This window comes from Neovison vison, chromosome 2 (genome assembly GCF_020171115.1).
Source record: "Neovison vison isolate M4711 chromosome 2, ASM_NN_V1, whole genome shotgun sequence".
NCBI lineage: Eukaryota > Metazoa > Chordata > Mammalia > Carnivora > Mustelidae > Neogale > Neogale vison.
This window is the reverse complement of record NC_058092.1, coordinates 30,011,143-30,038,558: the sequence shown is the minus strand read 5'-3', so window position 1 is coordinate 30,038,558 and position 27,416 is coordinate 30,011,143. Positions and strand designations below refer to the sequence as shown.

Genomic DNA, 27,416 nt, shown 5'->3' with positions numbered 1-27,416 from the left:
CTGCTGAGTAGTTCTGCTGTGTGTGGTGTCAGCCAGGGTCACTGACTTGACTGTCTTTAGTTGGTGGATGGGCTGGGCTGTAGGGTCTAGGAAGACTTCACTTAGGAGCACCCAGGTGGCTCAGTCCGTTGAACTTCAGACTCTTGGTTTCCACTCAGGACAGGATCTCAGTCAGGCTCCTGAGAGTGAGCCCCACCCCCTCCTCTCAGCAGGGAGTCTGCTTGGAGATTCTTTCCCTCTTCCTCTGCCCCTCCCCCTACTCCCCCACACAGGCATTCTCTCTCTCAAATAAATAAATCTTAAAAAAAAAAAAGCCTTCACTTAAACATAGGTCTGGCATCTCGGTGCCCTTCCGCATGGCCTCTCTGTCGCCATATGAATAGATTGGGCTTCATCATAGCATGGTGGCTTCAGGGTAATCAAGCGTCTTTTCTAAATTTTTAATGAATTAATTAACTAATTAATTGATTATTTCTAGGGATTTACTTTTCTTTCTTTTTTTTTCTTACTTTCACAAGAACTTTCTTTATTTTTAAAGATTTTATTTATTTATTTCACACACACACACACACACACACACAGACACATCACAAGTAGGCAGAACAGCAGGCCGAGAGAGGGGGAAGCAGGCACCCTTCTGAGCAGAGAGCACGATGCAAGGCTTGATCCCAGGACCCTGAGATCATGATCTGAGCCAAAGGCAGAGGCTTAAGCCACTGAGCCACCCAGGTGCCCCCAAGAATTTTATTTTTTAATTTAAATTCAGTTAACTAACATAAAATGCATTATAAGTTTCAGAGGTAGAGGTCAATGATTTTTCAGTCTCATATCATACACAGTGCCCAACTTTCTTTTTGAATTACTTATTTATATTTTTTCATAGTAAGCTCTACACCCCATGTGGGGCTTGAACTCATGACACCGAGAGATCAAGAGTTGCGTGCTCGGGGTGCCTGGGTGGCTCAGTGGGTTAAAGCCTCTGCCTTGGGCTCAGGTCATGATCCCAGGGTCCTGGGATCCAACCCTGCATCAGGCTCTCTGCTTGGCAGGGAGGCTATTTCCTCCTCTTTCTCTGCCTGCCTCTTTGCCTGCTTGTGATCTCTGTCTGTCAAATAAATAAATAAAATCTTAAGAAAAAAAAAAAAGAGTTGCATGCTCTACTAACTGAGCTAGCCAGGTGCCCCAGTAGTCTACCTTCTTATGGTCTTAGGCTTCCACAAAGAACAAGAGTGGGGCTGCAGATCTCTTAGGGTCTGGCCTTGAGATGTGCTACTTCTGCCCCATATTACTGGCCTAAACCTGTCACAGCGCTGGCCCAGATTCAAGGGCAGGAGAAATAAACCCCACCTTTTAGTGGGAGGAATGGCAAATAATAGATGCCATCTGTAATCTATCACCCTAGGCTTCTGGGAACTGATTAACTGTAATCACCCTGATGGGGCTGAGTCACTTACAAATCTAAGCTACAGTATACTGTGTTGGGACAACTTACAGATCTTTGTTCCTCCCTGGATAGGGAGGACCTGGGAATAGGAGGTGGTTTTTTGTTTTTTTTCTTATGTTTCCAGAGCCCAACGTACATAAGACATTCAGGGAGTGCTTATCCAGTGAATGCACACATCACATAAGAATTCACTGCTTCTCAAACCACAGTATACATTAAGCATCCCTTGAGGAGCTGTCAAAAGGTATGGAGATTCCTGGGCAAGACCCCAGCTCAGACCCTCTGAATCCAAGTCTCTAGGGTAGGGGTTTTTAGTCTGGGCTGAACGCTAAAATATACCAGCACTTGGGCCCTAGTCCCAGAAGCTCTGATACCATTGGTGGACGAGCTGGGCTCATGAGCCCGATGTCAACATTTTTTTACAAGCTTCTCAGATCATTCTGATGTGTAGCCAAGGTTAGGAACCACTGCCAGGATGAGAGAACCAGCTATCTTCCCCTGACGTCCCTAGATGATTCTGATGGAGGTGATCTATGAGAAGTGACTGTCTTCAGTTTGCCCAGGACTGTCCTAATTTTAGCACCCCAAGCCCCACATCCCAGGAAATCCCTAGTCCTCTGCAGTCTCGCACAGCTGGTCACTATCGATGGACCAGGGACATGGTAGATGAGGCAGTGAAAGCCCTTTTGAAGAGTAACTACAAATACCTAATGAGAGCCATGATTCTGCCTCTTGACTCACAGGACTGACGGAGTAGTATCAGAATACCATCCAACAGAGTCAACTTCCCAAATAAAGGCGGAGATGGCTCAGGGTCAGTGTTTCCCTTCAGCCCTGTCCCCTGGTAGACTGGGTTAAGCTACTTAAATAGGGTGTCCAGCTCTGGGAATTCTTCCAGACTGTATTCCTTAGTGTACGGGAGGCAGCTTTGGAAGACTGGCCACAATCAGCAAGGGTGATGTGTGGAGAATAGTATAATATGTATATGATATGATACGATAATTCTTGTGTCTCTATGCCAGTGAGTATTGTTACTACTATCACTTACATTGTGATCAGGTTCAAAGTTGTATGTCCTACCCTAGGTAGTGCTGGGGGAAACAGTGAGGATAGGGGAGAGCCCCTCTAGCCTCAGAAAAATGGGTTTGTGTCTCAGCTTTGGTGTGACTAGGTTGCTATATGATCAGGGATGACTCTTTTGCTTTAGTGGTTCATCTGTAAAAAGGGAGGAGTATGACGTCATCCTCACAGAGCAGCAAGGAGGGACCATTGAAATAATGTAAGTGAAAGTGGCTGGAGCCTGGGAAGGGGGGTATTGTGATTGTTGTTGAGTGGGAAAGACAGAGATTATTCTGCTGAGAGGCCTTGTTCGGGACCAAGGCCATGGCTCCCCCACCCTGAACCACAGCCCCAGCTGCGTGGGATTCCAAGGAAGCAGCTTTTACCGCGTCGTGGGCGCACACAGACCTCAGGAAGCAGGGTGTCTCTACCTTAATGGCCCTCACAGTGAGTGCAAGTTTGCTTTGCTTTAGGAGTAAGAAAAACTTTTGGAAAAGGAGGTTTTTGAAGGCGTCTGTTTGTTTGTTTGTTTGTTTGTTTTTAAATCGTCCGCTTATTTATTCCGAGTGTATCCTCAGAGATGTAGCAAGAAGAAAACAACCATAGCCACAAACCCATAATATTGAAAAGCTGGTTCTTTATTTCTGTAGCTAAAAAAGTGCTCTTTCAGGCTATAACCACAGAGACTGCTGCAGGCCTCTGGAATGGGCCATAATGATGGTTTGCAGCGTGATGAAGGAGACTGTTAATCTCTGTGGCCCAGAAGCCCAATCCGTGGCCTCTCCAATTACCCAGGTTGCCTAGCAACACCACCAAAAGCCTCCCCACCAGGCCCGGCTGGGCGAAAATTGGGTACACCCAGCACAGACGGCCGCTCAGCCTCCTGGGCTCCCAGGCCACATCAAGGCTGGACTCAGCCTTGGCAGGGGCCTGCCTGGTACCAATCGGTGGGTGGGGTCAGCTCTTTAAAGAAACAATTCAGATATTTAAAACCTACTCATGTGAATGCAACTAGGAAAGCAGCACAAACTCATGATCCAAAGTCTCTTCTGCCAAAGACGAGTTGTCCTAAGGTGGGTGGCCTTGCCTGTGCTCTCCTGGGTGAGGTGAAGGAGGGAAGGGGAGCCTGACTTAGACATTTGGGTTCTCGGAGAGGCAGATGCTTTTCCCTTCCTGGGTGCCTGTGTCCATCCCGACTCCCTGTGGCAGCAGTGGGAGCCCCAGACTCTGGGCCGAGGACCTGCCACTTCCATGGCTCCTATTTGGAAACTCCTGGGCCCTAGTCCAGGTCTGTTTGGGGAGTTGGAGGAAGAAGAGGGAGATGAGAGTAGAGGGAAGGATGGGATGAAAATAAGCTAAATAAAGATGTCCACTTCTTTAACACTTGGTGCCCAGAAATCGCAGGACAGAGGAACACACAAGGTCTGTGAAGTGAGACACCCCGGGCTCCTCTCCAAGCCCTCCCCTCACTGGCTGGGTTATCTTGATCAAGTTCCTTTGGAAGCCTGAGGTTCCTTATCTATACAATGGGGGTGTTATGGTCTTATTTTTTTTTTTAACTTTTGTTTTTTGTTATTATCCTGTTTTATAAGGTTCTTGTGAAAATTAATGAAGAGAAGGCTCATCAGGTGTTTAGCATAGAATCTGTAAGTGCAGGACACCTGGGTGGTTCAGTTCGTTAAGCCGGTGCCTTTGGCTCAATGATTCCAGGGTCCTGGGATAGAGTCCTACATTGGGCTCCTTGCTCAGTGGGGAGCCTGCTTCTCTCTCTGCCTCTGCCTGCTGCTCTGCCTGCTTGTGCTCTCTTTCTCTCTCTCTCTCTGAAAAATAAATAAATAAAATCTTTAAAAAAGTCTGTAAGTGTTCACTATTTTTTTTTTTAAAGATGTATTTATTTTTTTGTTTGAGAGAGACTGAGCAAGAGAAAGAGAGAAGGAGCAGGAGGAAGGGCAGAGGTAGAAGCAGGCTCCTGGCTCAGCAAGGAGCCTGACCTGGGGCTAGATCCCAGAACCCTGGGATCATGACCTGAGCCAAAGGCAGACGCTTCCCACTGAGCCACCCAGACGCCCCTAGTAAGTGCTCACTATTATGGCAACTCTTCTTATTTCATTTGCTTCTTACACTAATTCTGTAAGATACTGAGGGGAGAAATAGGGTGTATTTTATAGCTGAGGAAACTGTGGCACAGTGAAATTAAGGGGTATGCTGGGAGCAGAACTCGGGTCTTCGCAGTGCCAAGCACAAAGACAGGTGACAAGCCCTTTGGTAGCCTTTACAAGATGGTGGCTTGGCTGGTCTCCTCTGATGGTTCAGTGATGGCAGAATGATGTGGGGGTGGGGTGGGGTGGGGTGCAGAGGAAAAGGGTGGTAGAAGGCACTTTTCAACATAAAATGATACAAGACTCTTGATCAATGTGGTCTGGACAGATTTCCCCTCTCCTTCCTTCCAGTATTCTTTACATAAACTTTTTATTTTGGAATAATTTTAGATTTACAGAAAAGTTGCAGAGACTTTGTTTACCCTTACGCAGATGCTAGTATTTTCTGAACACCTCCTGTGTGCCAGGAACTTTCGGGGCACAAGGAATACAACAGTAAAACTAACTCTGCTTTCCATTGGAAGAATACAGAGTTTGTGGTAGGAATGGAACTTAGAGTCCTTAGTTTGTGGGTCTCAAAGGTGCTGCTGCCTCCATGTCACCTGTCAGAAATCTCTACAGCTATCAAATTAGTTTTTTTCAGGAGAGGAGCCAGGAAGCTGTATAGAAACAAATGCTGAAAAACAGTTGCTTGGGAGACCTGGGTGGCTCAGGGCTTCTCCCTCTGCCTGCTGTTCCCCCTGCTTGTGCTCACACTCTCACGCTCTCTGTCTGACAAATAAATAAATAAAATCTTAAAAAAATAAAGAAAAAGAAATGCTAGAGGGGATTTGAAGGCAGAACTAGCTTGGGGAACTATTGGTCTGGTACAGACTGTCCACTTCCTGGCACGGGTGAGAGAGGGACTGGCTCCAGCTCACACAGCCAGGAAGTGGCAGAGTCTAGACCAGAAAGCAAGTCTCCTGGTTCTGTGCCCTCCCACGCTGTGTCTCCCTAATGCAGAACAAGAAATGAGTTTAACCTGTGACAGGAAGACCCCAGGTAGAGTTTAGAAGAGTTTCTTGGGTATTTAGGTGTTAGTTAGGTTCTTGGCTGCAGGGGACAGAAACTAATTTTTGCTGATGACTCCAGTAAATTAATTTTATTGAAATCACATTGGGTAGGAAAAGAAAAACAGTATCTCGGGGTGCCTGGGTGGCTCAGTGGGTTAGGCCTCTGCCTTTGGCTCAGGTCATGATCTCAGGGTCCTGGGATCCAGCCCCGCATTGGGCTCCCTGCTCAGCAGAGAGCCTGCTTCCCCCTCTCTCTGCCTGCCTCTCTGCCTACTTGTGATCTCTGTCTGTCAAATAGATAAATAAAATCTTAAAAAAAAGAAAAGAAAAGAAAAGAAAAACAGTATCTCAACTCCTACTCACACTTCCAACACCAAATATGTGGGTTTTTCATGTCAAGGAATTCTGACACCAACTACCCCCCTGATTAAGGGCTCAGTGCCCTATGACTGCTCCCCACTTCAGATGCTCATTGTGAGTCTGGGCTTCTGATCAACTGGCTTGAAATTGAGGTGACCCCCTCCTTGGGCTTAATAATTTGCTGGAACATTACTTGTGGAACATAAGGAATAGCATGGAGGACATTGGGAGAAGGAAAGGAAAAATGAAGGGAGGGAATTGGAGGGGGAGATGAACCACGAGAGACTCTGGACTTTGAGAAATAAACTGAGGGTTTTAGAGGGGAGGGAGGTGGGGGGATGGGTTAGCATGGTGATGGGTTGGCCTGGTGTTGGGTATTAAGGACGGCACATATTGCATGGAGCATTGGGTGTTATTGTAAACAATGAATCTTGGAACACTACATCCAAAACTAATGATGTACTGTATGGTGACTAACAGAACATAATAAAAAATAATTACAAATAAATAAATAAATTTGAAACAAACAAACCAAAAAGAATTTGCTAGAACAGCTCACAGAACTTAGGAGAGGGCTTTATTGATTATTACTGGTTTTTATATAAAGGATACAACTCAAGAACAGCCACATGGAAGAGATGCGTGGGGTCAGGTGGATGGGAAAGGATGCAGAGCTTTCACACGCTTTCTGGGTGTTTCCTGTGTTTACCAGGATGGAAGCTCTCTGAATCTTCTGTTTGGGGTTTTCATGGAGGTTCCATGACATGGGTGTGATAGGTCATTGACCATTACTGATTAAACTCAATCTCTAGCCCTTCTTCCCTTCCCAGAGATGGGGCTGAACCACTCTCATCACATGGTTATTTCCTCAGGCAGTCAGCTCCCATCCTCCAAGAGTCACTTCCTTAGCCTAAACTCAGGTCTGGTTGAAAAGGGCTTATTGTGAATAACAGAAGCTGGTCCCTCCCAACCCTGTCAGGAAATTCCAAGGGTTTTAGGAGCTCTGTGCGGGAGAACTGGGGATGAAGACCAAATATATATATATCTTAGTATATCACAGGGTCACGGGTAGGTTACAAAATCATTGGAATGCTGCTGAAACAAGGATGGGAAAATAAGCCAAGACAAAAGAAGACCAGGCACCTAGAACTACACCAAAATCACATTCCAGGGCCAAGTAGGTGCAGATGGTCCCCTTGCTCTGGCTGCTGCTGCTGCGTGCTCATTGCTGCCACCTGCATAGAAGATACAGTTGGCACCAAGGGGCATGAACACTAGGTATGCTACTCTTTATAGTGCACCGCTATAAAGAACTTAGCCAGGTGACAAGCTCCAGCCTCCAAAATCCGAAGCAAGTGCTGCTGATTGGTGAAGCCTAAGCCAGGACCGGAACCTTAGCTGCCTGGGAACCTGGAACCGAAAGGAGTGGGGATTTTTACCTTTGGTAGCGGGAAGTGGTCCTAGCTGCCTGCCAGGATTTGTGAGATGACGAATTCCCCAAGAGCCCTGACAAAGGGTCATTATATAAATGTTATCAAAGAAGACACTGGGAGCCCTTGACATTTGCAGCTTCAGCACTTAACAGTTTTTGCAATTTATTGGCTGCCCCCAAAAGGCCATTGTAAAGGGATGTGAATTGAAAGACTTTGCTGGAACCAGTCCTTTGCTAGTGAGTGAGCCAAGCCTGCCATGCCACTTTGATGTCTCACGTGATTTTGCTCTTCTGTACGAGTTTCCAGCCTCTAGGTAACCATGCATGCAGTGACTAAAATCTTTGTTTCTTATTGGAGGAGTAGAAAAGACTCCTAAAAATAAATCACTTGATAGTGCCAGAAATAGAAATGAGAAAAAAGTGAAGCTTGAGAAAGTGATTTTTTTCTTTATCTTTTCTTTTCTTTTTTGTATGGCCACAAATAGAAATTATGGATAAACTTGGCATGGAATGTCAAGTTCAGTGGTGTCACTTGGCATGGAATGTCAAGTTCAGCAGTGCCTAGGATCTTTGATACCAAGCGATCTATCATATATGTCAGATAGATACAAGGAAAAGTGCCTTGGGAAGTTGTTTTAATGAGTGCTTCAACCAGTGCAGGAACTGCTTTTTGAGAGAGAGGGTAAATTTTACTTAAAGTTGAAGAGGCACAATTCACTAACTGAGGTTCTATTCTCTTTTCTTCTTTGGGACCTTAGGTGCAAAGTGTTGAATGTGGTTAATTAATACTCCTCACATAACAAACTTTATAAATAACCTTACATCTCTAATTATAGAATTATTTAGGGTCTGAAATGCAATCACTTAAAAATTTTCCAGCTATAATTTATAACATAATTTTGGGAGACACAATGGGTTATATTAAGGCTCCTGGAAAGTCTTTGGAAAAATCCCTTGCTATTGTCAAGGATCTCCTGTGTAAATCTCCTTATGGAAATATTTTTTTACCTTTTTTTTTTTTTTTTGGTTAAGCAGAAGAGTGCTCTGGGTAAATTAGCATGGCCCCACCCTTTCCAATCCTTGGCCAACACAATGGCTTTATGATTCATAACATGAACAATACTTATCCCAGATACAGTCAGGATGCAGGAAACTTCTTTCCACTTTTCCTCTTAAGAATACTTGCCGGCAAGTCTGGCTGGCTTAGTGGGTAGAGCATGTGACTCTTGATCTCAGGGTTGTGAATTCGAGCACCATGTTGGGTGTGGCACCTACTTAAAAAAAAAAAAAAGAAAAGGGAAACTTGCCAAGCATGAAGGGAAGGTCTTTAGCTTTTGGTGCACAGGGGGAACATATTTTTAGTTTGATGGCTATGAGTCTTTTCTACTCTTCCAGCATTCTTTTTAACAATCTCCCCTCATTGTTCTCTACTGGCAAGATGAGAACTTTTCACAATGGTGCCACCCAGTTTTGACCTGTATGTGTGTGTGTGCATGTGTGTCTGTGCACATGTGTGTATGTGTGTGTGTGAAAGAGAGGGAGAGAGAGTCAGAGAGAGAGAGAGAGAGAGACCGAGAGACAGAGAAAGATTGATTTCAACAGAGTTGACAGCCACCTGCTAAAGATAAAAGGTAGGAGGTGAAGCATAACATCAAGCCAACATTAAAGGAAGCTCAAGAAACTTGGATGATCTTTGCTTAGTGAGTAAGAAAGCCCAGTCAGTGCAGTAAATAATTCCATTCCACATGTAACACGGAGTTGAAAGTGACCAAGTGAATAATTTGATAGATGAGAGGCTTTTATGTCTCTGTTAGACTATGATGTGTTGTAATCATTGCCGAGTTGTTTTGAGACTCCTGCTTTATGTGATTGGGCCATCAAAAATTCTGGTAATCTAAAGCATGCTTCCAGGGGCACCTGGGTGGTTCAGTGGGTTAAGCCTCTGCCTTCTGCTCAGGTCATGGTCTCAGAGTCCTGGGATCGAGCCCCACATCCGGCTCTCTGCTCAGTGGGGAGCCTGCTACCCCCTCTCTCTCTGCCTGCCTCCCCCTCTCTCTCTGCCTGCCTCTGCCTACTTGTGATCTCTCTCTCTCTCTCTCTCTGTCAAATAAATAAATAAATAAATAAATAAAATCTTAAAAAAAAAAAAAAAAGCATGCTTCCAGAGACTCTGTCCCAACTCTGACCTGTAGAGCCTGTGGATTATCTGGACCACACCCATGCAAGGACAAAATTAATGTCAGAACCTTAGATTAGCCTAGGGAGGAAAACCTTGGACCCAGGAGCAGAGGTACTAGTGGGCACATTTCAGCACAGTATAAGGAAGAGGAGATCATAGGGGCTCATTCTAAGAATTAGAACCGTCAGAAAATACAACCCGATTGAAGTACATTCTGGTTCTCTGTAAGTTTTCACTACTATAAGTAGTTCCACACTGAACATCTTTGGTATACAGCTTTGTGTACTGGCTCAAATACATTTGCAGGATAGATTTCTAGGAGTAGGGTGTTTCTGTTGGAAAGTATATGCTTTTCATAGCGTCTAGGTTCTGCCCAGTTGCCTTCCAAAATTATGCTGCACCCATTTCCCACAGCTTCGTGAGTATGGATAATCCTTCACTTTCTTTCTCTTTTTTTGGATCATCTTTTCATTGTTTGATCAGGAATGTTTCCAAGGTGGTGAACTGTGCTCAGGAATTCAGGTGTGGGAGCAGAAGATAAACAGGAGTGGGAGGGCCAGGGAATGCCACAGCCTGAAAGCACACCTGTGAGCCCTGAAGATGTCAGAGATGCTTAATCAAGGAGGTGCCCCTGGTTTCCGAAGAACAGGGCACACAGACAGGGCTTGAAGTCAGAGTGTGACCATTGCTGAGAAGAGAGGTAAAACCAACATGCTGCAGGTGCGACCAACATTTTCATCTGTTGCTAGCTGCTGAAGTGGCCGAACTACATGTCTGATCCCTTTGCTGTATGTGCCAAGGAATAAAACAGACCCATGGTGAGTCTTGGCAGAGCTGAATGGGTTAGGTATCTCTGTAGCACAGGAAATCCATTTCTCTAAAATACCTAAAATACTGGGCTTGATGCTGTAAAATTTCTAGAAAATTTGAAATCTAGAGGACAGAAGATTTTGAGGAAATGTAATCCTTAGTTTTTTTTAATAAAGATTTTTATTTATTTATTTATTTGCCAGACAGAGCTCACAAGCAGGCAGAGAGGCAGGCAGAGAGAGAGGAGGAAGCAGGCTCCCCACTGAGCAGAGAGCCGGATGCGGGACTCGATCCTAGGACCCTGAGATCATGACCTGAGCCGAAGGCAGCAGCTTTAACCCACTGAGCCACTCAGGCACCCATTAGTTTTTTTTTTTTTTTTTAAGCTCCTTTTTAGCTATACGGTTGTATTAACAGTGTAGAATTTTATTTCCTCATAAAATGATCGTGTATGGGATTTGAATTTACAGTAGAGCTTATTAATACAATGTTAAAATCCCTAACTGAACTTACTTTTATTCGCTGATTTAAAGGTTTTATTTTACTTTTTTTTTTTTAAAGATTTTATTCATTTATTTGGCAGACAGAGATGCCAAGTAGGCAGACAGGCAGGCAGAGAGAGAGAGAGGAGGAAGCTGGCTCCCTGCAGAGCAGAGAGTTGGATGCTGGACTCATCCCAGGACCCTGAGATCATGACCTGAGCCAAAGGCAGAGGCTTAACGCACTGAGCCACCCAGGTGCCCTTTATTTTACTTTTTTTTAAAGTAATCTCTACATCCAATGCTGGGCTCAAACTTAAAACCTTGACATTAAGAGTTGCACGCTCTACTGTCTGAGCTAACCAGGTGCCCTTGAACTTACTATTATTAATTTTTAAAGATTTTGAAATTTATTTGTTTTAGAGGAGAGAAAGTGTGAGTGGAGGTGGGGGAGGTGGAGGGATGGGGAGGGAGGAGCAGAGGGAGAAGGACAAGCAGATTCCTCCCTAAGAGCAGAGCCTGACATGGGGCTTGATCCCATAATACTGAGATCATGAATTGAGTCTAAACCAAGAGTCTCATGCTTAACCCACTGAGACACTCAGGTGCCCCTGAACTTTTTTTTTTTTTTAAGATTTTATTTATTTATTGGATAGGCAGAGATTACAAGTAGGCAGAGAGGCAGGCAGAGAGAAAAGAGGAAGCAGGTTCCCCGCTGAGCAGAGCCTGACTCGGGGCTCGATCTCAGGACTCCAAGACCATGACCTGAGCTGAAGGAAGAGGCTTCAACCCACTGAGCCACCCAGGTGCCCCTGACCCTGAACTTATTTTTTAAATGCTTTAATATTTGCTGTTAAAAGCTACAGATCTTAAATCCACACTGGTTTTTTTTTTGCCAATTATGAGAAGTTGTAAATCTAGAAATAATCAACAACATTCAGGGAAAGTTAATGAAATAGTTAGGTCTACAGACTTAGTGTCTGACCCTGGGAGGTTGGGTGAGTGGGAGGTGGATGATGTAGGGGAGGGAACTTTCTTCTCAGAAAAGTTGCTGGGGAAAAGTAACATAAAAGGGGATTTCTCTTCTTCCCTAAATTTACTGAATATAGTCTATTGTAATGTGGAAACTGCCTAATGAACTAGTTTAAAAAATAAAATCGGTAAGAGTTGGTTCCCAGTAACTTGCAGTGTGACAATAGGCCCTAGACTCAGCCCCATTCGTCTTTCCGTCCATCTCAACCATGCACACACCCACGCAACCATCCTTAGCGAAGAATAACTAACAATTATGGAGTGTTTACTGTGTGCCGGATACTATTCTAAGTGCTTTACATGCATTGCCTCGAACAATACTACAAGGTAAGTTCTATCATTATCCCCACTTTATTTTTATTTTTTTGAATTATCCCCACTTTAAAATGGAATCTGATCGTTTCCCGGTAAATTAAATATGGAATTACTATATAGCTCAGCAGTTCCACTCCTAGGTACATACCCCAAATAACTGAAAACAGGGATTCACACAATGCACAGGAATGTTCATAGCAGCTCCATTCATAGTCATCAAAGATCTAAATGTCCTGCAACAGACACAGGGATAGACAAAATGTGTTTGTAGGGGCCCCTGGGTGGCACAGTTGGTTGAACGTCCGACTCTTGGTTTCGGCTCAGGTCATGATCTCAGGGTTCTGGGATCGAGCCCCATGTGGGGCTCTGTGCTCAGCATGGCGTCTGCTTGTCCCTGGCCCTCTGCTCTCCCCCCCCGGTCTCTCTCTCTCTTGCTTTCTCTCTTATATCTATAAAGTGAATAAATAAAATGTTTTAAAAGATGTGTTTATATATCTATACAATGCAAAATTATTCAGCCATAAAAAAAGAATGAAGTACAGGGTGCCTGGCTGGCTCAGTCAGTGGAGCATGTGACTCTTTTTTTTTTTTCTTTTTTCTTTTTCAAGTTTTTATGAAATTCCAGTTGGTTAACATACAGTATAAGATTAGTTTCAGGTGTAGAATTTAGTGATTCATCACTTACGTATGACACCAGATGCTGCTCATCAGAAGTGCCCTCCTTAATCCCCATTACCTCTTTCACCTGTGGCTACAAGCCCCCTCCCAAGACTCTTGATCTCAGGGTTGTGAGTTCAAGCCCCACATTGGGTGTGGCACTTACTTAAAAAAAAAAAAAAAGAAAAAAAAAAGGAATGAAGTACTAACCTAAGCCACAACCCAGATAAACCTTGAAGACTTATTACTACTACAGAGAGAAGCCAGACTCGAAAGACCTCACATGGTATGATTCCATTTCCATGAAATATCCAGAATAAGTAAATCCATAGAGACAGAAAGTAGATTAGGGGTTGCCGTGGACTGGAGGGAGGTGGCTATAGAGAGATTGCTTAATGAGTACGGGGTTTTTGCCTGGGGCAATGAAAAAGTTCCTGAACATTAGGCGTCTGCCTTCCGCTCAGGTTATGGTCCCAGGTTCGTGGGATTCAGCCCCACATTGGGCTCTTTGCTCAGGGGGAGCCTGCTACTCCCTCTGCCTGCTTCTCCCTCTGCTTGTGCTCTCTCTCTCTGACAAAGAAAATAAAGTGAAAAAGAGATCTTTCAAAAAAAAAGTTTCTGAACGAGATGGAGGTGATGATTGCAGAACATTGTAAATGTACTTAATGCCACTGAATTGTACACTTTAAAGTGGTTAAAGTAGTAAATTTTATGTTATGTGTATTTTACCACATTTTAAAAAAATGTAATTTGAGGGCATCTGGGTGGCTAAGTGGGTTAAGCCTCTGCCTTCGGCTCAGGTCATGCTCCCTCAGGGTCCTGGGATCGAGTCCCACATCGGGCTTTCTGCTTGGCAGGGAGCCTTCCTCCTCCTCTCTCTCTGCCTGCCTCTCTGCTTGCTTGTGATTTCTCTCTGTCAAATAAATAAATAAAATCTTTGAAAAAATGTAATTTGAGGCTCAGAGCACTGAAGTGACTTACCTACATGTACAGTTGGTGTGGAGTAGAGCTGTGTTCTAACCCCAGCTATCTGGCTCCATCATGTTTTTAAAAAAATATATATAGTGAAAAACTTTATTTGGGGTCATTTAGGAATTTATTTATTTATTTATTTATTTTTAAGATTTTATTTATTTATTTGACAGAGAGAGATCACAAGTAGGCAGAGAGGCAGGCAGAGAGAGAGAGAGGAAAGCAGGCTCTCCGCTCAGCGGAGAGCCCGATGTGGGACTCAATCCCAGGACCCTGGGATCATGACCTGAGCCGAAGGCAGCGGCCCAACCCACTGAGCCACCCAGGCGCCCCTATTTATTTATTTTTAAAAAAGATTTTATTTATTTATTTGACAGAGAGAGAGAGAGATCACAAGCAGGCAGAGAGGCAGGCCGAGAGAGAGAGAGGGAAGCAGGCTCCCCACTGAGCAGAGAGCCCAATGTGGGGCTCGATCCCAGGACCCTGAGACCATGACCTGAGCTGAAGGCAGAGGCTTAACCCACTGAGCCACCCAGGCGCCCCTCATTTAGGAATTTAGATACATTAACCTAAACTGAAAATATCAGTATTGTAAGCTATCATTGGTGAAGCCCATATTGGTGACACAAACACTAGATCTGATCTTCACAATGACTTTGAAAGTTTCACATTATTTGGTTTGTGTGTGTGTGTATGATGTACATAACTTAAAATTTGCCATTTTCATCATTTTTTAGTGTACAGTTCAGTGACATGAACTACATTACCTTGTTGTGAAGTTCTCACTATCATCCATCTCCGGAACTTTTTTGTCTTCCTAAACTGAACCTTTGTAGTCATTAAACCCACAACTCCCCATTTCCCCCTTTCCCCACCCCTAGAAACCACTGTTCTACTGTTCATGGTACCAGTCCCAGGGCCATTGCCTAGGGCTGCAAAGAAAAACAAGACAAGGCCATTCCCCGGGGTCTGAGTAGTGCAAAACCCATGTTCCTGTCGTCTAGTGACCTTGCCACTAGCACTTCACCGAGTTAGAGAAATCCAGTTGCAAGAAAAGAGAATTGGGGCGCCTGGGTGGCTCAGTGGGTTAAAGCCTCTGCCTTCGGCTCAGGTCATGATTCCAGGGTCCTGGGCCAGGGAGCCTGCTTCCCTTCCTTTCTCTCTGTCCACCTCTCTGCCTACTTTTGATCTCTGCCTGTCAAATAAATAAATAAAATCTTAAAAAAAAAAGAAAAGAAAAGAGTGTTGTTGAAGCATGCAGGAGAATGAAGTCAGTGAATGAATTATGATTGAGATGAAAGATGGAGGAAGAGATTTCAACAGGAAAGTTTGTTAGGGAGGTTGAAGATGAGAAGAATTGGAACATAATCATTGCCTCCTTTTTACTTCAGGTAATTCTGAGGAATACGTGAGATTTTTGCAGTGGGGATATATTTTGAAGTGCCAAGAGTACTCTGCATTCATGGTTGGGGCTCACATTGCTCCAGAAGTGGATTTGTTTGACGGGCGTAACTCAGGAGATCAGTTTCAGTGGGGCATGCAGATGACCAGCTGGTTAGGGTATAGATTCTTTCTTCAAGACATTGGGCCACAAAGGGGAGGGAAGAAACAGTACAGTAGTTCAGATGTTAGGATCAGGTAAAGGTGTCATAGATATGGCTTTATTTTTTTTTTAAATTAAAATAGTAATAGATACTTTAAAAAATTAAATAGGAATGCCTGGCTGGCTCAGTCAGTAGAATGTGTCACTCTTGATCTTGGGGTTGTAACTTCAAAATTCATATCAGATGTAGAGATCACTTAAAAATAAAATTAAAAAAAAAGCAAATATAAACAGGTGGATTTTCTCTGAAGCTAATAAAGCTTAACCTTCAGATCTCTCACTTGCCTTGGGCTCCATCAAAGGCCGTGTATCCACTTTTGTAATTTTTATATTTTGGAATTTTCATTTTATATTATTTTTCCAAAGAAAACCCCCCAAATTGTTTACACTTCAGGCTCCACAAAATCTGGATCCATTCCTCCATGGAGGGCAAAAATGTAGTGAAATCCCACAATGCAGATAAAATCATGGTTCATTCTCTGGATTTTTTCCTGTATGTGTATCAGTACACTACTTTTTACAAAAATTGGATTGTACTCTATGTACTATTTTGCAACATTATTTTTATTATATTTTTCCCTTCATTTTTGAGCACCACCCCCCTTGACCACAGAAACATTTGAGTGATTTAAGTAGTTTAACCAGGAGTAAAAAAATAACAGAACCAGACCAACAGGAAATGGATAGAACATGGTTGAGGGCATGGCACTGGGAAAGCACAGAGTAAATGGATCTGACCTCACTGTTACAGTGAGGTGTCCCTTGGTGTCTTATCCACCTGCTTGGTGTCCTCTATCACGGTGTAATGATACAGTTATCTGTATGATTTTTATTGACCTCTGTCTCCTCCATTACATTATAAACACTTTGGGGTAGATGATGGCCTGATACATAGTAGGTGTTTGTAGATATTTACTGAATAAATGCTTGAATAATTGAATGCTGAGGATTGAGTTCAAGGGGATACTGGATGTGGAAATTAGAGCTCCAGATGTCAGAGAGTTGTTGGGAAGATGTGTTTCAGCAAGGGTATTGTGCCTGGAGAACCAGTAAGGAATGGCTTTCCTTCCTCAAGTTGCTACAGAATGGGTAGTGCGGGTATTTTAGAAAGGTGTAGGCTTGAATCTTTCTTAGGGGTGCAGGTTGGGCTGCTCAGTTCTTTTTTTTTTTTTTTTTAATCTATAAATGGGACTGCAAAACCCTACCTTCTGGGGTTATTGTGGAAGTCCAATGAGTCAATAGATGGGAAAGCCCCACCTTAGTTCCTGATATACAATAGTTGCTCAGTAAACTGTTTTTGATTCTGAATCAGGAACCAGAGACCTATGTCTGTCCTTTGAGTAGAAGCAAGATGAAACTAAGAAGGGAAAGGAGACCTAAGAATGGAAAGGAGACCATTTACTCCAGGTGGACAAGATTGGGTTCAGTTATGCAGTGTGTATGGTGTAAGCTCTGAGATGTATCACGTTATGACAAAAGCATCTCTTATGCTGATGGCTAACTTGACAGTCAGTGGCAGAGGGGAAGGAAAGGGTATACAAGGTAGAATTTCTATTCCAAGGCTCTAGTCCATCCTTCAGGTGGTAGCAATAGATGAAACCAGAAATGATCCCTGGGGGTCTTCTCCCTCATTTGGGGAGACCCTAGTACTTTGCCACAATTGAACCAGATGATGAGGGAATGGATATTATAAGTATTTGGGCTCCAGATCTTAAGTTGCCTTCTATAAGTATATAGGAAAGGCCTTAGAAACCAACAATGGTTATACCGGAGAGCTCAGGAAAGAGCATGTCCCAAGGACTATCAGGTTATCTATTTTTCCTTGACTTTCATGGCCCTTTCAGGTGGAGGGAGGACCCAGGACAATGGCTGCTGATCATGATTTGGAGATGGAGGATATGAATCTGAATATGGATAGAGACATGGAAGGAGAGCTGGAAGAAGAGAAGGAAATGAGAGAGGACGGTGGACGTGAAGATCCCTTCAAGAGTAAAAAGGTCCATAGGGTTGTCTCAAAATGGATGCTTCCTGAAAAGGTCCGAAGAACATACTTGGAGAGAGCTAACTGCCTCCCACCCCCCGTGTTTATCATCTCCGTCAGCCTTGCCGAGGTATGTTGGGCGGTGGGCACTAGAGCAAGTACCACTGGGGAATTGCAAAAAGACCAGGGGAAAGGGGGAGGGGCTTCAACCACATTTAGAGGAGAGACTGGAAGGAAGAGAGCTTAGTGGTGGCAAGTCCAGCACACACGGAACTCAACCTCACCCTCTCTGGAGCCTCCTTGGGTCTTTCCTAGGATTGCTGTCACTTTCAGCCAAGAGTTGAGTTTTATTTTTCACTGCCCAGCGGTGACTATAGTTTTCAGTGGCTTCATTTCATTTTAGTTGCTGGGGCGTTAGAAGCCAAATAATCTTGGGGTCACAAATTGGTTTGGTTTTATGAACCGACTCAGATTGATTGGTTAAGGTCTTTTTGTGGAGCCAACAGAGACACCTAACCAGAAGAGCTCTAGGGCTGCCTCCAGGTTTCAGTAGGGAAAAAAAAATGGGATCCCCTACTGTGGGCAGCAAGTAGTGTGTTTTCAGACTCTGATCTCATCAGCCCTTTTGTTTTCTAGAAAAAGAGTACAAGGCCCAGAGAGGTGGAATGACTTGCCCAAGGTCACGTTTAGTGACTGGGCTGGGACTGGGCTGCTTCTGAGCCTCATGGCACCTACCATGATGTCTCATAAAAGAATGGGTGGGGGATGGATATGTGTGGGTGTGACTTCAGGGACATTAGGAAGTCCAGACTTAATGTAATCCTTTTAATTCCCACCAATGTCTCAATTTCCTTATCAAGGACTGTATTACGGTTCTAAAGAAAAACATAACCAATAGGGTGTTTACATTCACAAACACACACATATTATCTATCTATCTATCTATCATCTATCATCTATATCTCTCTATCTATCCATCCATCCATCTACCTATCTACACATGTATATGAGAGGGAGATTGATTCATTTGAAGGAATTGGCTTCTGCCATTATGGAAGCTTGGCAAGTTCAAAGTCCAGGGTAGGCCAGCAGACTGGAGACCTAGGAGTAAGAGTTGCCATTGGAGTTCAGAGGCAGTCATACTGGCAGAATTCCCTTTGCCTCAGATGAGGTCAGTCTGGTCTATTAAGGCTTTCAACTGATGTGACCCCACGTTATGGGGGGTAATCTGCTTTACTCAAAGACTATTGATTTAAATGTTGATCTCATCTAAAAAATACCTTCACAGAAACATCCAGAATGATGTTTGATCAAATCTCTCTGGGTGTCACGGTCTCTCCAAGTTGACACATAACATTAACCAGCATAGGGACCTAGCCTCTTATGGTTCAGTTAAAGAAAAGCCCAATGTATCAACATTTCTGGCACACTCTGTCTTGTTATCCTGCCAGTCTATGGGTTGGCGGGCCTACCCATGGTCCAGTCAGGTGTGGGAGTGCTTGGCGAGTGTGGGAATTGGGGAATAATAGGATAAGGTCACATGATACCGAACATGACCACCGTGGTCTGTGTTGTGGAGAGGGCAGTTCTCTATAGAAGGGTTGTGGGGCAGGTGCTGGGATGCCTGTTCTCTCACAGAAAGATCCGTTTTTCAAATAAAAGTTTTTGGGATAAACTTTTTATTTTGGATTAATTTTAGCTTTATAGAAAAGTTGCAAAGATAGTGCAGAGAGTTCCTGTGTAGGTCTCACTTCCTTTCTCCTGTTGTTAATACCTTACATTTCCATAGCACATTTGTCAAAATGAAGAGACTGACATGGGTATACTACTATTAACTAAACTGCAGGCTTCCTTTGGAGTTTTTAATATGCATTTTTACCAACTTTTCCATTAATGTCCTCTTTCTGTCCCTTCTGTACCCTCCAACCCAGAGTATCACCTTGCAGTATGTGTCTTTGGCTCCCCAGTGCCCTCTCATCTGTGACAGTTGTCTTAGTCTGTCTTTGTTTTTCATGACTTTGATAGTCTTGAGGAGTACGGGCCAGATTTCTATAGACAATTGCCCAATCTGGGCTTGTCTGAGGTTTTCCTTATGATTAGATTGGAGTTAACAAGTTTTGGGGAGGAACATACAGAGGCGAAGTGCCTTTGTCCTAATGTCACATTGGAGAGTATGGGACATCCCCATGACAACCTGAGCCTCCCTCACTCCATTAAGGTTGTGTTTGCTGGGCTTCTGTGCTGTAGAGTCATTATGGTTCCCTTTCCCTATTCTGTTCCATGGAGGCCAGCAGCGACTTAATTTCATAATAACTTGGAAGTGAAAGACAAAATGGTGGGTGTGGGAAGATAGGGGTGGAAGATACATAAGGGGGTAGAGGGGTTTGGAAAGAGCCCTCTACCTATTTGGCCTAGGGCTGCTTCTCATCACTGGAGAAGTGGGATAATACATGGTCAGATATACGGCGAGGACATTTAATTCCTGTATTTTTTTTTTTAAGATTTTATTTATTTATTTGACAGAGCGAGATCACAAGTAGGCAAAGGCAGGCAGGGGTGGGGAGCAGTCTCCCCGCTGAGCAGAGAGCCCAATGAGGGACTCAATCCCAGGACCCTGGGATCATGACCTGAGCTGAAGGCAGAGGCTTTAACCCACTGAGCCACCCAGGCGCCCCAATTCCTGTCATTTCCTGAGCACATGCAACAGAGGGGCCCACTTGAGAGCTGAGTGTTTGAGAACAAAGAAGTAGTGCCTGTGGGCTCTTTCGGGGCCACTCTCTGCTGAAGGTGGTTAACATTCATGTCTGCCCCTCCCCGGCAGCTGGCGGTGTTTATTTACTATGCCGTGTGGAAGCCTCAGAAACAGTGGATCACTCTGGACACAGGCATCCTGGAGAGTCCCTTTACCTACAATCCCGAGAAGCGGGAGCAAGCCTGGAGGTTTGTCTCCTATATGCTGGTCCACGCTGGGTAAGACACCACCGTAAGTCACTGATGTCGGAGGTGACGGCGAGTACTTGTAGCTCCCAGTATCGGGTCAGTGCTTCATTACTGATAAGGCACTTAGACGTCCATAATCTTGTTTGATCCTCAGCAGCCCTGGGAGGCAGGGATTACTCCTGCCACTTTGTGTCTGAGGCTTCAGGCATGTGGTTACTTGCTCTGTGTCACGTGGCTAAGTTGCAGAGCTAGAACCTCAACCTATCCGTGCTAACTCCAAGTCCAGTGGACTTTGTATTGCATTGTAACTGTCTGATCCTGGCATTTATATAGGGAAATTAGTGAGAAGAGACCCCATCGTTACTAAAGCACATGTATGTTTCCCTAGTTGTTTGATGTTGTGAAAATATTCCCTTTAGGGTATGGATCATCAGTCCCTCCGTCCCTGCCCTGCCACACACTTAAGGAGAATTAATTTGCGAGCGCTTTGTGGAGTGTATAATACTGTGGTCCATCTGGACTGATATGAGCAATGGGCAATGCAGTGCTTTTTAGTTACAGCTTCCTTTTTTTTTCTAAAATAGATTTTATTTATCAGAAAGAGAAAGAGAGGAAGAGAGCACCAGCAGGGGAAGTGGCAGGCAGAGGGAGAAGCAGACTCCCCGAGGAGGAAGGATCCCGATGCAGGACTCAATTCCAGGATCCTGACATCATGACCTGAGCCAAAGGCAGATGCCCAACTGACTGAGCCACCCAAGAGTCCCTAGTTATAGTATCTTATATGCTAATAGTATTTTGTGACCTTGCTCGGAACCCAAGGTTCACTATGCCCACTGCAGACCATGAGCAGCTTGCTGTGCCCCCCCCCCCTCCAGTAGACGCTTCGCCTGGGGGTTCAGATGAGGCCAGCTTCATCTGTGTGACCTACCCAGCCTTGGACCTTGAAGGATGACTCTGGCCAGTGGCTAAATAGGCATCCATGACAGGACAGAGGGCTCATAGACTTGACAAATAAGGACAAAATTGCTCATTGCCCAGTTTCTATGGATACTTTGTTTGCTTTTTCATTTAACATGTTCTGAGCAAATGTGGTTCCTGCACTCAAGGACTTGAAAATTATAAGGGCAAATGGTCAGGTCAGTTAAATAGTAATGGGAGGCCATATAGTATTATAGTATACAGTAGTTATTTAACTTCTTTGTGCCTCAGTTTCCACATCTATAAAATGGGGTAACAGCACCTATTTTATAAGGTTGTTGTGATTAAATGAGGCTGTGGTTATAATGTAATTTTTGCAATGCCTGACACATAGTAAGGCCCTCAAAAAGAATTCTCAAGGCTGTGTAGGACAGGTCACATAGGGGGGTATAGGAGTTCGGAATGCTTCTGGCTGTAGGTAACCAAAAAAAATCTAATGGGGGCCTAAACAAATGGAGGTTAATTCTTTGTCATATAAGAAGCCCCCGAGGTATGTGCTTAGTTCCTCATTTTAACAAGGCCAAGACTCTAGGTTCTGTGCTGGCATATCTGCTTCTCCCTTGACCTTTCTGTCGTGGTTGCAAGTTGGCAGCATAGCTGGGTGTTAAAAGCAGGAAGGGGAAGGGTAGACCAGGTGCTGGGGATATTCATCCCTTTCGTCAAGAAAGCAGCCCTCTTCTAGTCTCCCACCAGTGCTGCTCTGTCCTGCATTTCAATGGCCAGACCCATGGACACAGCTGCTCCTCACTATGAGAGGCTGGCAAAGTCAACATGAGCTCTTCCAGCCTTGCTAAAGGAGGCAGACAGGTGGTAAGGAGATGGATGTGGGATTAGTCACTGTAATAGAAACAGAGAGACAGAAAGATCCGAAAGGGGATGGTTTCCCAGATGACATGAATTCAAGCTAGACCTGGAAGAGTAGATAAAATTCAATGAAAAAGGTCAGCATTTCTATTCTGGGTCTACGATGGGGGATCTCATCCTTATGTCTTTTCTCCTCTCGCTGTATAGTCTTCTTATTTTTTTTTTAAAGATTGATTTTATTTATTCGACAGAGAGAGAAGGATCACAAGTAGTCAGAGAGGCAGGCAGAGAGAGAGGGGGAAGCAGGCTCCCTGCTGAGCAGAGAGCCTGATGTGGGGCTCAATCCCAGAACCCTGAGATTATGACCCGAGCCAAAGGCAGAGGCTCAACCCACTGAGCCACCCAGGCGCCCCTAAGATGAAATCTCTTAAAAAAAAAAAAAAGTCTTGTTCTATGTAGTAACTAAACTAAGGATGACTAGAATATGGGAATGTACCAAAGTACATTCAGAGATTCTTCAGAGATGCCTGTGGGGTTTGACAAGCAAAATATGAATTTTATTTTAAAATATTTTTACCTCTTTCAGAACTGGAATAAAAACCACCTGCACTCAAATATGTTATATGCCGAACTGTAGTACATGGGAGATACTAACTTCAGCTAGTGTAAACTTTCTTTTTCATTCTGGGGAACTGTTTTTTCAACTTTATTATTTTTTAAGATTTTAATTATTTATTTGGCAGAATGAGAGGGAGTGCGAGAGCACACAACAGGGGGAGCAGCAGGCAGAAGGAGAGGGAGAAGCAGGCTCCTTGCTCAGCAGCTGGACTTTTTAAAATAGAACTGGGATGCGGTTTCTCTTGCCATCTCTGTTTTATAAAAAAATATTCTGGGGTGCCTGGGTGGCTCAGTCAGTTACGCATCTGCCTTTGGCTCAGGTCACGATTCCAGGGTCCGGGGATTGAGCCCCGCATTGGGCTCCCTACTCAGCTAGGAGTCTGCTTCTCTCTCTCCCTCTGGCTCCTCCTCCCTGCTCATGCATGGTCTCTGTCTCTCACTCTTTCTGTAAGATAAATCAATAAAATCTTAAAAAAAAAAAAGTATATCCTAAGATTGCAAGACCAGTTGTTTAAAAACCTGTTGAAATTTGGGGTGCCCAGCTGGCTCAGTCAGTAGCACATGCAACTCTTGATCTCGGGGTCGAGAGTTCCAGCCCCACGTTGGGTATGGAGCCTCCTTTAAAGAAAACAACAATAACAACAAAACTATTGAAACTTAAAACGTGATACATGTGAATTAGGATTTTCTCATTACCATGCTACCGAAACAAGATCAGATGCGGGGGGCTGACCTAACATGGCAATAGTCATCTGAGCCTAACTTCAAGTTTATGTTCCTTAAGCCATCCTTATCGCTGATCGTTTCATGTTGTCAGTCACTGTTTCAAGACAGAACTTACAAAATAAATGATACTTCCAAAATGTCCTTTTATCGGTTTTACATATTGAGGCACCGTGTTGAGATTTTTATTAGAGAAAAAAAAGTCACCTAAAAAAATTAGAAAGTGGAATTTGAACTAGAAACAAGACACCAATGCCTGTTCATGTCCCGAAGAAACAACAGTGTGGGTTAGTCGTAATATGGGACTACTGTGTTTGTCTCTGCAGAGTTCAGCACATCGTGGGCAATCTCATGATGCAGCTCGCTTTGGGTATTCCCTTGGAAATGGTCCACAAAGGCCTACGAGTAGGGCTGGTGTACCTGGCAGGAGTGATTGCAGGTTAGTATCCCGAGGGTAACACAGAATCAATGCCTCTGCACTCTGAGGGGACAATGCACAAGGCAAAAGTAATCATTTAAGTCAAGATTTCCTGCATTCCTAATACATGCTGGGGAACCTGATAAGCACTGGAAATCAGTTAATCAGCGGCAGCTGGCTGGCTCCGTCAGAAAAGCATGGGACTCTTGATCTTGGGGTCATGAGTTCAAACCCCACGTTGGGTGCAGAGATTACTTAAATAAATAAAGCTAAAAAAAAAAAAGAGAGAGAGAGAGAAAGGACAGAAAGGAAGGAAGGAAGGAAAAGAAAGAAAGGAAAAAGGAAAGAGAAAGGAAAAAAGAAAGAAAGAAAATTTAGAGGGGTGCCTGGCTGGCTCAGTCAGAAGACCATGCTACTCTTGATGTTAGGACAGTGAGTTTGAGCCTGACATTGGGTGCAGAGATTACTTAAATAAATTAATAAATAAGTAAACTGAAAAGAAAAAAAAAAACCATAAAAAAACCACCAAAAAACCCACAACAGTTAAAATATTTGAGAGAAGCACACAGAGATAGGTCATTGTGCCTGTCCTTGGGTATCTCAGAATCAGACTGGCTTTTGCACACTTGGAAGTTGTGTGTACGTTGGTGCCCAGGTGCATATATATTGGGTAGAGACTTAAAAGCCAGATCATGAAGGCCCAGCATGTCAGACTAGCGATCTTGGGAAGTCACATGAGCCAATGTGCATTTAAGAAAGACGGCTTGAGGGGAACGTAGAGAAGAGCTACAGGGGCCCAGGGCTCAGAGGGAACAGGCAAAATACGCAGTGATCTCTGAAAGGAGGTGTGTCTTAAGAGGATTCACTTTGGTCGGAGGAGAAAGTATGAGAATTCCCATCTATCCATTTATTTATTGGAAACATTTTTTAAAGATTATTTATTTATTTGACAGAGATCACAAGCAGGCAGAGAAGCAGGCAGAGAGAGAGAGAGAGAGGGAAGCTCCCTGCTGAGCAGAGCCCGGTTCGGGGCTCGATCCCAGGACCCTGAGATCATGACCTGAGCCGAAGGCAGAGGCTTTAACTCACTGAGCCACCCAAGCACCCCTAAAGCTACAGTCTTTTTATTTCTAGCAGCTAGTATACTATATTAAAATGAATATGGTCTTTTGAAAAACCTTATCCTGAATTCTACCTTTATCGTTTATTAGCTGTGTGAACATGGGAATGTTGCTGACATTTCTGAGCTTCAGTTGCATAATGGGGATGAAATACCTCTCTTCTCATGAACTGCCTTCTATTTCTTCAGACTCAAGATTTTAACATCTTTTTCCTTCTCCAAGATTCAAGTTAGCCATTACTTTTTCAAACTCCAAAGTCAAAGAAAGTTTCTGAGTTACATGAATATCAAAGCAATATAATTATGGTTTTAAGCAAATCCCCTGAGCCCACTTCAACTTTCTATTGGAAACATTTTTTTTAAATTAAACTTTTTTTTTTTTTACATTGCAGTTGCATGTATTCTTTCACCAGTTACCCCCAATGGTAACAGCTTGCAAAATTCTAGTACAGTTTCCAAACCAGGACATCCACCTTGATACTGTCAAGGTGCAAAACAAAGATTCCTCACATTGTATTTTCACAGCCATCGCCTCTTCTTCCCCACCCCCACCCCTCCTTCACACCTGACAGCCACTAATCTGTTCTTTATTTCTGTAATTTTCTCAATTCAAGCATGTTCTATAAACGGAATGATATAGTATATTGCCTTTGGGGTTGACTGTCTTCACACAGCATCATTCTCTGGGAGACCCATGTAGGCTGCTGTATGTATCAATACTTCATTCATTTTTATCTCTGAGTAGTATTCCATGGTGCAGATGGACCACCATTTTTTTAAACCCTTCACTCCTTGGATCCTATCTGGGTTGTTTCCAGTTTGGGGCTATTACAAAAAAAAGCTGTTAATAAAAAAATAAAAAAAGCTGTTTGTGTACAGGTTTTTGTGAACAGAAGTACCAAGTTTTGTGAACAGAAGTTTTCGTTTCTCTGGGATAAATGCCCAAGCGCTCAGTTCTGAAGTTGTATGGTAGTGCCTGTTGAGTTGTTTTAAGAAGCAGCCAAAATGTTTTCTGGAATAGCTGCTCCATTTTACATTCCCCCCAGTAGTGTAGAGGGGATTCTGTTGTCCACATCCTCACCAGCGTTCGTGTTGTTGCCATTTCTTACTTCAGCCGTGCTCAGAAGCATGTGATACTAAGGCCATATCTCATCATGGCCTTAGTCCTTAATTTGCCATTAGATGGCTAATGATGCTGAACACCTGTTGATGTGCCTAACCTCTTTAGTGATATGCCTGCTCATGTATTTTGCCCATTTCCTAATTGTATTCCTTTCCTTTTTTTTTTTTTCCTAATTAGGTTTTTCTAGACCATTGAGTTCCGAGAGTTCTTGACATATTCTAGATCCTAGTCCTTTATTGAATAAGTAGTTGACTGGTATATTTTTCTCAATGTGTAGTTGCCTTTGCACTGTTTTAATAGAGTCATGGAGCAAAAGTTCTTAATTTTTTATGAAGTCTGATTTACCATTTTTTCCTTTATAAATTGTCTTCATGGTGATGTCTAAGAACTCTTCACTGAGCTCTAGGTCCTGAAAATTTTCTCTTACACTACCCTTTATGTTACAGTTTTATGCTTTACATTGGAATATGGCATCTGTTTTGAGTGAGGAAGCTGTGAGGTTTAGAGTGAGGTTCTTCTGGGGATTTTTGGAAATGACTTCATATTTTCACAACAATCTATTAAAAATTCTATTACCTTCATTGAATTCTTTTTACACCTTTGTCAAAAATCAGTTGGCTGTATTTGTAGGGCATTGTTTCTGAGTTCTCCTGTTTGTTTCATTGACCTATGTGGTACCCTCCACCAATACCATGTCGTCCGTACTACTGTACACACTGTAAGTCTTGAAATCAGTGAGAGTCCTCTCCTCTTTGGCTCATTTTAAAGACTATGCATTTTTCTTGTACAAAAAGATGAGTGTCTAATTTGCTGACTTTTTTTGCCCTATGTTAACAAAAGGTTTTCATTAGAATGCTACTGAACAGGTGTTGTTGAAAAAGCAAATGCAAAATATGTTCCGTTGATGACATAATAGCATTTTTCATACAAGGAGAAAGAACATAATTGCTTTTCCAAAAATACTTATGCTCTGAAAGGGCATTTTAAAAACTAATAATTGGAAATCGTTCTCCCATTGGGTGACTTTGCTGCTGGGAATGATGCAACAAGTCTTAGAAATTCACACTTAAAACACAGGAAACAATTCCTCATCAGTTTCAAGAGTTCTCAGTTAAGAGTTTTAGTGGGTTTTAAACCTATTTTATAACACCTTCTGATTAGTTGCATGAACAGAGGACTGATGCTAGGAAAGGTGGCAATTAACAGGTAAATTACAAC

At 43.4% G+C, this 27,416-nt stretch overlaps 1 protein-coding gene across 6 annotated transcripts in view; it reads left to right on the top strand.

Annotated features, from left to right (window-relative positions):
* The window catches only part of RHBDL2 (rhomboid like 2), a 51,931-nt gene that overhangs the window by 6,511 nt on the left and 18,004 nt on the right, over positions 1-27,416 (top strand). For 4 of the 6 annotated variants that reach the window (XM_044237860.1, XM_044237859.1, XM_044237855.1 and 1 more), the window contains exons 2-5: positions 10,109-10,443; positions 17,338-17,604; positions 20,296-20,444; positions 23,864-23,976. In XM_044237860.1, coding sequence (XP_044093795.1) covers positions 10,441-10,443; positions 17,338-17,604; positions 20,296-20,444; positions 23,864-23,976 — 532 coding nt within the window. In that variant the 5' untranslated portion in view covers positions 10,109-10,440. Of the gene's footprint in view, positions 1-3,556; positions 3,577-10,108; positions 10,444-17,337; positions 17,605-20,295; positions 20,445-23,863; positions 23,977-27,416 lie in introns of those variants that run through there. The other 2 variants (XM_044237857.1, XM_044237856.1) reach the window with 2 other exon arrangements.